The 14,477-nt window shown below is 43.2% G+C and overlaps 1 protein-coding gene across 2 annotated transcripts in view; it reads left to right on the top strand.

Moving 5' to 3' along the window:
* Positions 1-14,477, top strand: part of CPAMD8 (C3 and PZP like alpha-2-macroglobulin domain containing 8) — a 307,162-nt gene that overhangs the window by 193,686 nt on the left and 98,999 nt on the right. For both annotated transcript variants that reach the window (XM_040321178.1, XM_040321172.1), the window contains exons 30-32: positions 3,622-3,787; positions 3,870-3,956; positions 9,123-9,259. In XM_040321178.1, the coding sequence (XP_040177112.1) occupies positions 3,622-3,787; positions 3,870-3,956; positions 9,123-9,259 (390 nt within the window). The remainder of the gene's footprint in view (positions 1-3,621; positions 3,788-3,869; positions 3,957-9,122; positions 9,260-14,477) is intronic.

Raw genomic sequence — 14,477 nt, 5'->3', positions numbered from 1 at the left:
GTATGTATAGTGTTTGTTTACCTTTTTGAATTTGGCGCCGATCTCCGCCCCCGTGCGTCGTAATGTCGCAGGGAACGGAGATCGGCGGCACAGGAGGACACTGTGTGAATCGAGCGAGGTCCCGCTCACTCACACAGCGCGGTGGCATCGCTGGATCCAGGAACAAGGTAAGCCAGCGTGCGCTTCAGGCACTACATAGCTACCCCAAGCGTGACTCGGGGTTACCGATTTTGGCACAAAAAATCCACCCCGAGTCACGCTCGGGAATACCGCCAGGAGGGTTAAGAGAATGCATTTGCATCTCTTCCCAACTGGTAGTCTCCGTACTGAAGGAGAGGTTTGCATACACAAGTGTTCCTCATTTCCTGCATGGCAGACAAAAATCATTGCTGGAGAGCTCTGTTCCTCCCTGGATTGTCAGCCGGCAGAACACACTGGATTTCTGCTGAAGGAATAGTGGAAGTCCTGAGGCCTTATGGGAAGATTCCCCAAATTTCTTCCCTTGGTCTGCCCCATATCAAGTAAATATTCTCAGCAATAAGGCTAGGTTTCCTGTTTCTCACTCCATGGTAATGGATGCATCACTGGACCAGGGAGGGTCAGAAGATTCTTAGAACTATGTTCTGTGTTCAAAAATGGGTAGATCCTGCACAGTTCTTCTGTCAGATGTCAGAGACACCTCTTGTGGCTGTAGTGAATATTTTTTGGGTTATTTGCTTTTTCCTCTGGTGATTACCCGTTTCTCCAGTCTGGGGTTGAGGTATAACTCCTGTTCCTGCCTATATTTTTGAGGGTGTCTTGTGCACCCCACCCCTTTTAGTGGAGTAACTGTGAGTTTGTATGCTTGAGTTCTCCACCAGTCTTGGGGGCCACTTTGCTAACCTTATGGGTTATTGCACTGTGTCATCTTTGGATACCTTGTTTAGTAAAAACTGGTGGTCTGGCCAAATACTCTCCTACTTATCATGGAGTTTTTCTTTCCCTTCGCTCAGTAATCCAGACTTGGTGTTGCTTCAGGTGGAACCATGTTTTTTTTTTGCCATTGAAGCTGTTTTGCCACAAAACTGAGGTCTGCTGTTTAGAGGAGGGTTTATATAGGATGGGCTTACAATGTTTGTGTTTGTCAGCGTCCAAGCTTTCTGTAGACAGCAGTATGACCAGACTCAAAGGATTTTAGGAAGGAAATTTAGAAGTCCTATTTTGTAATATAGCAATAGATATTGGTACAAAAAACAATTGAGATTACCTCTGGACACTGAAATGATTTCCACCAAGACATACATATGTGAGTTCTAAAAATGTATTCAATGTGGCATATTGATTTAATTATGCTCAATGATTACCATTTTCCAACATGCCAAACGTTACAGCTTTACTACACAAAATGTTAAAAAGTGATTATACAGTAATATAGATCACAGTGTTAGTGCTGCTAGGACATTGGTTGCTAGGTAATTTTAAAGCAGAGATCCATCCTAAAAAAAAAATTACATAAACACGCTATTTGAAAAAGAATAAAAGTTTTTACTTACCCAAAATGCCTGTTGCTAGGCAGTCTTCCTAATCTGACGCTTCCTATACCGTGGCACTCTTCTTCCTCGTCCTCCTCACGTTGTCTTCTGGGAAATGGGGTTCTCTGTCTTCTGGGACCTGTGTATGTCCCAGGAGACAGCTGCCCATTCACAAAGCGCCGCGTGACTCGCGCATGCGCAGAAGGAAACGGGCAGTGAAGCCGCAAGATGCCAGCACACGATTCGAAGGATGGATCGGCCTGGATGGGGGGGGAGGGAAGACATCGGGGATCCCTGGACAGTTAAGTGTCCTTATTAAAAGTCAGCAGCTATAGTGTTTGTAGCTTCTGACTTTAAAAAAAAAAAAATTTGCAGCTGGAACACCGCTTTAACTGCACAAAGCTGATTTGTGCAAAGCTGAACTGAAAAACCTTTTCATGACTTTTGAAGCAGCCACATCATCTGCGGACTCTCATATTCTCCATTTGTTTAGCGGCTAAAATAACCATTGCACATTCATGGAAATCACCTGTAATCAATATTGCTTTGGTGAAACACAAGATATCATGGATCATGATCAATGAAAAACTGACTAGTATTCGACGAGGTAAGCAAACTATGTTTGAAAAAGTGTGGAACCCCTGGATCGCCTATCTCTAGGCTCCTTGAGGGTGTGGCAGGTTTGTGAAGGGAAACCCATGAGTGAAGGGACACACCCAACTCTACTCTTTTCTGGTCGTCGTTCCCCCCCCCCCCCACTTCGTTTAACCACTTCAGCCCTGGAGGATTTGGCTGCCAAATGCCCGGGCCACTTTTTGCAATTCGGCACTGCATCGCTTTAACTGACAATTGTGCGGTCGTGACTCCCCACACATAGAGCTTTCTTTTGGTGGTATTTGATCATCTCTGCGGTTTTTATTTTTTGCGCTACAAACAAAAATAGAGTGACAATTTTGAAACGGAGGCAATATTTTGTACTTTTTGCTATAATGAATATCACCATTTTTTTTTAAAAAAAGCAAATTTTAGGCCAATGTTTTCTTCTACATATTTTTGGTAAAAAAAATCGAAATAAGCGGTTTGGTTTGCCCAAAATTTATAGCGTCTACAAAATAGGGGATAGTTTTATGGCATTTTTATTAATATTTTTTTTTACTAGTAATGGCGGCGATCAGCGTTTTTTATTGTGACTGCAACATTATGGCGGACACATCGGACACTTTTCACGCTATTTTGGGACCATTCACATTTATACAGCGATCAGTGATATAAAAATGCACTGATTCCTGTATACATGGGACTGGCAGGGAAGGGGTTACCACTAGGGTGCTATGAAGGGGTTAAGTGTGACACGATCATGGGACATCGAGTCCACTGGTCCCATGGGCACGGTCACAGAGCTTGCGGCAGGGGGCGCAAAATTCAAATGAACGTATATATACGTTACTTTGCGCAGCCATTCTGCAGATGAAAATGTACATGGCTCGGTCGGCAAGCGGTTAACCCCCCCCCCCCCCCTTTTCTCTTTTCCCCTCCTTTTTTTTTTAATTTATTTTTGAATTTTCTTGCTATCAGCCCAGCCCTTGCTATCATGTGGCAAATTTGTGGTAGGATGCTACCAGGATACAGTAAAGTCTACCCAACTACGCTATATCCTTGATTACTATGTTTTAGTGATGTTTACATCGGGAACACTGATATTATTGGATGCTGCATCCTTGTTGTATCTATTTTATGACAATTATTTGAACGTGAACGTCTGTATGATGACTTAAACTTGTAATAAAAACCATTGAAACAAAACAAAAAAAAAAATAGGAATCGAGGTATATTATTGCATCCTTTGGTTGTCATTATTTATATATTCTGTTATTTTGTCAAGGTTAAAAATCCAAAAACAAATGCTTAAAAAAGCTATTGTATTGGTCATATATTGCATATGTGTTTTTTGGGGGAGACATTTTGTTAATAAATGATTGATCTTTGAAGCAGCCACATTAAAGTTAGCTGAGAACCACATGTGGCTGCCTATCCACTGGCTGGAGAGAACCACTATCAAAACATTTTTTTTTTTATTGTTGTGGTTGTCTTACGGCTGTTTTTTCCTCAGGAAGAAAGAGTTGCCGTATCCAAAGCCAAAGAATACTTGGAGTCACACTTGTACTCAGCAGATGACCCATATACCACCGCTCTCACAACATATGCTCTGACTCTGCTGCGTAGCACTTATGCTTTAGCAGCTCTTAGAAGGCTGAACAGCATGGCCATAACACAAGGTAACTGGGCCATATTTATTAACATATATCACAACAATCAAAAACATAAATAATTTTTGTTTTTTTGTTTTTTTAACTATAGATGGGTTTACTCACTGGAGTTTAACTGGCTCAATGGCAAAAGAGGAGGACACTTTCATGGGTTTTAGTGATGGCCTCTCTCAATCAGGTAGGAAAATATGCCTCCACTTTATGGGCTTGAGTTGCTTGATGAAATTTATTTTTCTGCAAAGAAAAAAGACAACTATTGTTAAAAATATGATATTCTGATAAATGTATTTGGTTAATATGTGTATAGTAGTCAATATATGAATTATTTTTTGTTTCACATGCTTGAATACATATTTTTCACCACAATTACATGCAAATATTATAACAACCCCATTCTAAATTCAAAATGACATTGGTATCTTCCTATTGTGTTAATACAAAACTGATATAATTTTAGACAGCATTGGATTGTCATGAGGACAAGTGAGACATTGTATGCTAAAAACACAAGTTGCCATGCTCACCAGAGTACCCAATGTCATTACTGTAAAAACACATTAAATTTGGTTTTAAAAAACACACTAAATGACTTTTATTCATTTAATTGGGCAAATTAGGTGGTCGCCTTAGACCTCGCACTTCCAGGGGCCTCGCGGCCACCTAATTTGCCTGAAGTGTGTGTAGGGGAGAGAGGGAATGCCCCCCTGTGACCCTGTCGGTGTCCCCACTGAGCAAGCCGGATGAATGAGCGAGGGTCTCTCCTAGTATGCAGCCGCAGCGCTACTATATCATCAGCTCTGCGTCGACCTGAAGTTTCTTCCCTCTGCCACTCTCTGCACTCTCCAGTGCCCCTCTGTGTCCTCCAGGCAGCGTCGCCTGCAGACAGATTATAGAGGTGGAGGTAGAGCTGCCAGCCGCTGCTGAACCCAGGAGGGATGCAATGCATGCATGCATGCACATGAAGGACACTAGTTCGTTCTGCCGTGTTAAGGGAGGTGATTTGGCAGCTTTGTGCATGGACTTGTGTATAGGGACTTGAGATGTGGGAGGGGGCGGTGAGAGCAATGTCTGCAGCAGGCTGGGAGGCTAGTACGGGTGCTGTGCTGCTAACTACCCCCCACCATACACTCTGCACCAATCTCATGTCATACTATCCCCCAGCATACACTCCGCACCCCTCTCATGTATATACTACCCCCCACCATACACTCTGCACACCTCTCATGTACATACTACCCCCCACCATACACTCTGCACCCCTCTCATGATACATACTACCCCCCACCATACACTCCGCACACCTCTCATGTACATACTACCCCCACCATACACTCCGCACCCCTCTCATGTACATACTACCCCCCACTATACACTCCGCACCCCTCTAATGTGCATACTACCCACCACCATAGACTCTGTACCCCTCTCATGTCATACTACCCCCCCCATACACCTTGCACCCCTCTCATGTACATACTACTCCACAACCCTCTCATGTCATACTACCCACACCATGCATTCCACACCCATCTCATGTCATACTACCCCCCACCATACACTCCGCAACCCTCTTATGTACATACTACCCCCATCATCTCATGGTAATTGAGCACAGCCAGCACCCTCTTGGTTTGTTGGGACGGAAGCAATGGGGATTGACTGTTTTTAGAGCGGTATACTTTTCTTCACACTGGATTCTTCGATTGCTTGGCGAATACTTTGCTGTCAAAAGCCAGACAAGTGACAGGGAATTTGATAAACAAAAAGATATATACTGCGCTAAGAAGAAAACTTGATAAATAAAAAATTTAATTTTAAACAGAAAGCTGCACACCTAGAAAAACATGTGATATTCATGTAAACGAAATTTAGAAAAAAAAGGGGGGGGGGGTTAGGTAGCGCTAAAAATCCACACTACTGAGGTTAAATGTGAAAATAAGTGTAAGTTAAACACAACATGAATCAGTGCAAATAATATAAATTAATATATAAAGTCTATACCCCTCTCAAGGGATGCCACACGAAGTGATAATAAATTCATTAAATAAATGTCCAAACCTGATGCTGTTGAAATGTCCAATTCATAGCGTTTTTTATATATATGTAACACATTTTTATACAATAAACCACCAGTACAATATTTCACTATTGTGAGCCTCCCATTTTTTCGGCCATCCCTTTGTGGCGCTGAGCCTAGGAACTGAGAGGTTGGCGGGAGAGAAATCATCTGTCTGAGGGTTCCTACCTATCTGGATGGGATACCCATAGCCCGAAACCAAGCAAGGACCTGTAGGGAGAGGAGCTACGTACTTTCGCTGGGATCTCATTACCCACCCGGGTGGATGCTGATGCCTGCATGACCTCGTCGAACAGGGGGTCCAACACTTGTGGTAAGGGTGTTTACTTACCACTTTTGGTGCGATCGTGAGGAACAGTTTGTCCATTTAACTCACAATTAAATCGGTGGTGGACCTTTCTCTTCAATTAATTACATCTTTTCTGTTGTTACCATATGAATTGGACATTTCAACAGCATCACGTTTGGACATTTATTTAATGAATTTATTATCACTTTGTGTGGCATTTGTTATTATCCCTTGAGAGGGGTATAGACTTTATATATTAATTTATATTATTTGCACTGATTCATGTTGTGTTTAACTTACACTTATTTTCACACTTAACCTCAGTAGTGTGGATTTTTAGCGCTACCTAGCCCCCCCTTTTTTCTAAGTGACAGGGAATGCAGTTGACACGTTTCACAAGATATATCTTGATTGATCACAACTTTGACTGATCGCCATTCCCTATTACAGGGAACAGACGATCACTGACAGCCACACTAGGAAGAACGGGGAAGGTTTGTGTACACTCACCTCCCCCATACTTCCTCTCTGTGACCCGATCGCGGGACACCGGCGGCGATTGGGTCCCAAACGCACCGGCGGTGTGCTCGCGACCCACGGCTGGGCATCTTAAAGGGGACGTACCTGTAATGCCGCGTACACACGATCGGTTAAACCGATGAGAACGGTCTGACGGACCATTTTCATTAGACCAAACCGATCGTGTGTAGGCCCCATCGGTTATTTATCCATAGGTTAAAAAAATTCAATCTTGTTTTAAATTTAACTGATTGATACCTAACCGATAGAAAAAAAACGATCGTTTGTAGTCACATCCATCGGTTAAAAATCCATGCATGCTCAGAATCAAGTCGACGCGTGCTTGGAAGCATTGAACTTCGTTTTTTTCAGCACGTCGTTGTGTTTTACGTCACCATGTTCTGACACGATCGTTTTTTTAACTGATGGTGTGTAGGCACGACTGACCATCAGTCAGCTTCATCGTTTAACCGATGGAAAAATCCATCAGACCATTTTCATCGGATGGACCCATCGTGTGTACGCGGCATTAGTCCATGTGCCCAGCCGTGCCATTCTTCCGACGTAAATAGTCGTGCGGCGGTCCTTAAACGGTTAAAACATCTCCACTGATAAGTTTAAGAACATTTCATGCGTTTAAAATGGCAAAAAATACCAAAATGTTACACATCAAATAATCTAATGTAATAAAAACAAAGACGAAAGAGAAAAGAAACAATGATAATGATGATTAAACCCCCAAAAATGTTGTTTGGTTCTCTCCCTCCCTGATGGCTGATGAGTGGTTATATGCTCAGCCACATTTTGGTTTAGCCTAAATATCTTAAACCACATATATAAATCCAGTGTGTGGCCTGTCATGGATTGCTGTTATAAATGGAGTTCTGTCTCTTATGCCATTACTTTAATAGTAGGTCTCAGAGTATGACCACAATATTTGTGGTTCAGGCCTCGTACACACGACCGAGTTTCTCGGCAAAAACCAGCAAGAAACTTGCTGGGATTTTTTTTTTGCCGAGAAAACCAGTCGTGTGTACATTTTTTGACGAGGAACCTGTCGAAAATCCCGTCGAGCCAAAAAGAGAGCATGTCTTCTTTTTCCTCGACGGTAATGGAGAAACTTGCCTTGTCGAGTTCCTCGACAGCCTAACAAGGAACTCGACGAGGAAAACGATGTGTTTCGCCCGTCGAGTTCCTCGGTCGTGTGTACGAGGCTTCACTGGAGCCTCAGGCAATGGGTCAACTAGTGCTGAACCAAATTTTTTTGATTATTTCCAAACATAATGCCGTGTACACACGATCATTTTTCGCCATGAAAAAAACATTGTTTTTCAAAAACGTCATTTAAAACGATCGTGTGTGGGCTTCACATCATTTTTCAGGTTCTGAAAAACTACAATTTTTTCCACGAACATGCTGCATTTTTAAACGTCGTTTTAAACAATGTCGTTTTTCGGGTTGTAAAAAATGTGTGTGGGCTAAAACAACGTAAAAAACCTGCGCATGCTGTAACAGACAGAAAAACGCGAATCGTCATTTACTAACACGGAGTCAGCCCCTTTATAGTGCCGTCGTACGGGTTGTATGTCACCACGCTTTGCTAGATCATTTTTTTAAAACAATGGTGTGTAGGCAACGTCGTTTTAATGATGAAGTTGGGAAAACGTAATTTTTTGGACATGCTGAAAAACAACGTTCTTTTCATGCTGAAAAATGATCGTGTGTACGCGGCATAAGACCACAATCCACAATATAAAGTTGTAGTTGCTTAGAATTAAAATGTGTTCATGGTAATATGTCTCCCACAAAAATGTATTTGTTTGTACTTGTGGACTGGGTTATGTTGTTAAAGCGGGGGTTCACCCTATCGACGGGAAAAAAAAAAAAAAATTTTATCTTACCTTAAAATCAGGCATTGTAGCGCGAGCTACAGTATGCCTGTCACGAATTTTTTACCGCCGTACTCACCTTGTAGTCGTCCATCGAAGATTCCGGGGAATGGGCGTGCCTATGGAGACGGAGGATGATTGACGGCCGGCTCTGGCGCGTCACGCTTCTCCGGAAATAGCCGAAATAGGCTCGGTCTTCACGACGCGTGCGCATAGCCTGTGCGCAGGCGCCGTGAAGAGACGAGACCTACTCCGGCTGTCTTCGGGGAGAGTGACGTGCCAGGGCCGGCCGTCAATCATCCTCCCTCTCCATAGGCACGCCCATTCCCCGCGGGAGCCGGAATCTACGATGGACGACTACAAGGTGAGTACGGGGTTAAAAAAATCGGGACAGGCATACTGTAGCTCGCGCTACAATGCCTGTCTCGATGGTAAAATGTGTCGGGGGGGGTGAACTACCGCTTTAAATCAGTACAACTGATTATGATTAGTTTGTAGTTAGTGACACTGCAGTGGAAATTATAACAAATATTAATTTGGTTCTTAAAAATGTAATTGTTTTTAAATTAGTGATTTCAGCTGAAGTTGAAATGACAGCATATGCTTTGCTAACATATACCCTTCTCGGAGATGTGGCCTCTGCACTTCCAGTAGTAAAATGGCTTTCCCAGCAACGCAATGCCCTAGGTGGATTCTCATCCACGCAGGTAAGATAGTAATCCCTAATACACAAGTCAATGTAGGTTGTTAAATTGTAGTAAATAGTTAAAATCATTGTTGAATCGTCTTTAATGTCTTATAGGAAAGACTTCAAGCTATGTGTATATAATATATATATGTATCATGAGTGCAAAAAAGTTGAAAATTCATTTTACCGTAGTAGAAAAATTGATATGTATGTGTTTAAAAAATGTTGAGACTCGCGAGATGAGGACATTTTAAAGAAGCCTGTTGACCAGAGTCACAAACTCACCAAGCTACTTGTACAACTTGTAATTTATTGCTATAACAGCATATACCAATGTTTGACATGTAAAGTACTCCAGAAAAGATTCAGCCACTTGTAAAAAATGTTATAAAGTGATAATACTTCAAAAATAATGTTACATGCAATTTTTAAATACTGATTGCCAAGGTGCATAAACAGAAAATCAAAGCAATATTTGGTGTGTCCATCCTCTTCCTTTAAAACAACATTAACTCTCTTCTACTCAGTTATGGATTTTGCAGGCATATAGTCCAGACATGATTAAACAATTATTTGTTAAGGCACCATTTTAAAATAAAAAGCAATGGTTTTGCAAAGAGCTGTCCCGATCCTCCTCTTCTTGTGTCCCCCCGCTGGCACTCCTGACCCCTTGCCGAGTGTGTCCCCCCCGCCGGCGCTCCTGGTCCCTCCTTGACAAGTGTCCCCACTGGGTGAAAAAAAAAGTCATACTCTACAAACAAGTTGAGGTTGAAGTTCAATGTAAAAAAAAAGCATACACAATGGCAAGCAGATTAAAGATAGACCATGCTGCATTTGCATTTTCATTTGGAAGTTGTCCAGTGGCACCATCAGCTCACACTTAGCAGAAACAAATAGGACCTTGGTACACCCATCTACAGTCTGTAAAATAACATTTAAAAGTGGTCTTTATGGAAGACTTGCAGCTAAAAGCCATAGCTGCAACATCAAAGGAAGGCCAAGTAACTTACTAATGCAGGAAACTCAGGACCTGTTGTGCAAAATAAATGAGGTGCTCCAGGTGCTCTGAATTGAAAATTCTAAACTTTAAATATTTGGTTCTAACAGAAGGAAGTGTGTTTTCCAAAGGATTGGAGAGTGGTACAATGATGAGTGTGTGAAGACAACAGTGATGCACAGTAAACGTTCCTTAGGCCTTGTACACACGACCGAACATGTCTGCTGAAACTGGTCCGCGGACCAGTTTCAGCAGACATGTTCAGTCGTGTGTACGGCCGACCGGACAGGTTTCCAGCGGACATTTGTCCAGCCGACCGTTTTGCAGCAGACAAATGTTTCTTAGCATGCTAAGAAACATGTCCGCTGGAAGCCTGTCCGTCGGACATGTTCGGTCGTCTGTACAGACTCACCATACATGTCCGATCGGCCGCCATCCCTCGCATGCGTCGAAGTGATTCGACGCATGCGTGGAAGCTTTAAACTTCCAGGGCCGCCCACGTTGCTGCGTCATCGTCGCAGCGATGGCGCAGCCACGTCCCCGCGTATTGTTTACGCGCGGATTTCTGTCTGATGGTGTGTACAACCATCAGAAATTTTCAGCGAACAGTCTGCCCGTCTGTACGAGGCCTTACAGGTTTGGGGCTGCATTTTCACACATACTGTAGGGTTGAGTTTGGTTAAAATGAATGGTCTCTTTCTACAGTCAATAGTACAGAAGTTGATATTGTACAATTCCTTGATTGTATTCCTACTTTTGACACCAGACCAAGTACAACTTCTCAAAATCCCTCTAAAGGCAGAGGAAATATAATTATACGTTTTGCTAGGGCTAACAAGGGCTAACAAACCTGGTATTGACAGTTGATCAATACAAATCTTTGCTATGTATTTAGAGGTTCTACCTTCTGGAGTATCAGAAGTTCATCCTAAGCCTTTGCTCAATGTATGGAAATACCTAATGGTTGCCCTTTATTGCCCATGTTGTTTGTCCTTGTAGTAGAACCATTGGCAATCTGTATTTGCACAAATCCAAATATTGGATACAGGTTGGGAGATCACGCAAAATAGGCCCTATACCAGGGGTCTGCAACCTTTAAGACATAAAGAGCCACTTGGACTTGTTTCCGAAGGAAAAAAAAACTGGGACCTGCAAAACCATTGCAACATTTAAAACAAATATAACACTGCATATATTGTTTCTTACCTTAATGCTATATACAGGATCGTGCACTCCAACCAAAAAAAAAAGAATGCAGTTGAACAGCACATTACACAGCCAATAACAATGCCCCCAATGTGCCATAAAAAACGTATTACTGCCCCAGTGCAGTGCCAGAGAAAATGACCAATGCCCCCAAATGACAAATGCCCCAAAATGCCATAGAAAATTAATCAGAGCCCCAGTGTACCATAAATCATAATCAGTGCCTGATGTAAATAATAATTAATAATGAGGGCCCAATGTCATCCTCGTCATTAAAAAAATAACTTGCTGGGCATGTGGAGGTGGAATCTTATCTGATATAATTGATATTGTACAGTATTGCATTTGCTGGGCATGTGGAGGTGGAATCTTATCTGATATTGACAATATCAGATAAGATTCCACCTCCACATGCCCAGCAAATGCAATACTGTACAATATCAGATAAGATTCCACCTCCACATGCCCAGCAAATGCAATACTGTACAATATCGGATAAGATTCCACCTCCACATGCCCAGCAAATGCAATACTGTCTGTACAATATCAGATAATAAGATTCCACCTCCACATGCCCAGCAAATGCAATACTGTCTGTACAATATCAGATAATAAGATTCCACCTCCACATGCCCAGCCCGGCCCCAGCCCCCAGCCCTAGACTAGGACGCTCTCCCCCCCCCCCCCCAGTCCCATACACTTCCAAACACATGCTGGTCCTCACCTGCGCTGCTCTTACTGCTGTCTGTGTCGTCTCGTCTCTCTCTTCGCACTGGGGCCACGGTCGGTGCTGATGAGCTCAGCTGAGTCTTTTGATCCGGAGTGGAGCCTCCGCGGGGGAGATGGCGGCTGAGCTGAGAGCTCTCGTCGTGACAGGCGGGCGGGAGACTCCAGGCGCGTGCGCGTTGCATGCGCCAGCGCCACCTGGGCCGCGAGCACAGACAGGCCAGCTCTGTGGCCAGTCACATGACGTGCCGTGACCGAATCACAGGCCAGCTCAGACCTATGGCCACATGACCCCCCCTGCCCCCCCCCACACGCGGCGCGGTAGATGTAATTGCGATAACGCCGCCCAAGTAATGGGAACGGCGTTACCGCAAGGGTAAGAGTAATAAGGTAGATTACTCGTTACCCTCAATAGGTGCCCCGGAGCCGCGGCAAAGGTTCAAAAGTGCCGAATGCGGCTCCGGAGCCACGGGTTGCAGACACCTGCCCTATACCAATGATCTTCTCCTGTACTTGGAGGTTCCCAGCCCTCCCTTAACAGCTGCCCCATAAATCATTGCAAAATATAGTAATATTTCAGATTAACAATGAATTTGAAATAATCCTAAATCTCCCCTATTGGCAACTTTTCCCCTACGGCTGAACAGGCCCATCTACCCATCCTAAGAGTTAGTTCCATTAGGTATCTGGGGTTGCACATATCAATCAGTTTATCTGAGTTTATAGTTCTGAATATTGAAGCCTTGATTAGACTGATCAAAACCAAAACCACGGACCAGGCTTTCCTTGGGAGTAATGGGCAGGGCAGGATTAGTGAACATAAAATTATTTATGTACTGTGGCACTCACCAGTGTATTCCTTTGAAATATTAAACAAGATGGACGCCGTCAATAAAACTTTCATTAGGGGTTAGAATAGACCCAAAATAAAATGGCTTATACTCAAAACCCCCATTCATTGGTATTGCTTTGCCAAATGTAATTCTCTACTGTATAGTGGCTCAGCTGTCTCACCTATACCATATTAACAATTCTAAAAAGGCATGTGTTCTCATTTTACTGTGTGAGCCACTGAGATTTAGAGATTTAGACCCTCTTGTGTACAGTGATAGGCGATATGAAGGGTTGCATTCTGCTCTTGGTAAACTCCCCAGTGCTCCTAGAGTAACTCGGAGTGGAACATTCCTGATAGATTTACTTGTCTTTGGCACAGTAAACAGCCTTCTGTACTTCTTATGGTCCCAGATGCCAAGTAAGGCAGCACAAGATGTGTCTCCCATTTACACCATGTGTTGGTTTAGAATGGCATGAAACCCCTTCAACAACTGAAAGAAGAGTTTACCCTGCCTAACTTTCTTTTGATTCATTATAGGGCTGCAACTAACAATTATTTTAATAATTGATTAGTAGGCCCGATTATTGTTTTCATTAAACCAGTAAAAAAAAAGAATTTGGTGCATAATGTAGATATTTTGTAAAGTGTAAAAAAAGACAAATTATTCTTGAATATCTATATGCAGTGGTAAATATAAAAACAGCTTTCCTGACAGACTCCATGGCATCAATGTGTGGGTTAGCCTATTAGGACCCCTCTCCCATAAATCTTTGTTCTAGGCTGCTATCCATGTTACCTTTTTGTCCTCCGTAGGACCAAGTTTGGTTCTTCTACCTGAAGATGACTCCCCTGCGATCAGAATCGGCCGAGTGCCAAGTTATGTTCCTCCAGTAGGCCCTGACTGTTAAGCAGGATATGGAGTGTATTGCAGAGTAGCGCTGAAGAGTTGGAAACTTGTTTATCGGAGTGCGCACGGTCTTTTTTTTTTTTTTTACAGTAAAAGGCGCACGGTCTGTTTGCCTATTGTTTTCAGGTGACCATTATCTGCTATAAAATCCGGTGTGTATCGGTTCCCTCGGCCCAGGTGATCGTAGGTGGAGTGGTGAGTCTATCTATATGCATGGCAGCAGTGTTTGTTTGTTGTATTGTACCTTGCTTCCTTGTTTTTTCTCTTTGCTGGTGTTCCTGTGTATGGCGCTGGCTCTTCTTGCATTCCATGCGCTCTGCACATGCGCAGGCCGATAGAAAAATGAGGCTTGGTTTGCACATGCGCGAAAGCGTCTCACGTCTGACATTGCCGATGACGTCACTGGCGCCACTTTTAAATGCTAAAGCAAGCCTACAGAGCCCCGGGAATGATCGTGGGCTCTGCGGGACTTCCCTGGGCTTCTGACTTGACGTTTCAGGTAAGCACTGGCTCTAGTGTGTGAGGGTAGGTTCCCTGACAGGGAGCTGATGTTTATTTTATCCCTG

Source organism: Rana temporaria, chromosome 1 (assembly GCF_905171775.1).
Source record: "Rana temporaria chromosome 1, aRanTem1.1, whole genome shotgun sequence".
NCBI lineage: Eukaryota > Metazoa > Chordata > Amphibia > Anura > Ranidae > Rana > Rana temporaria.
This window is presented reverse-complemented; position numbering and strand designations above follow the sequence as displayed.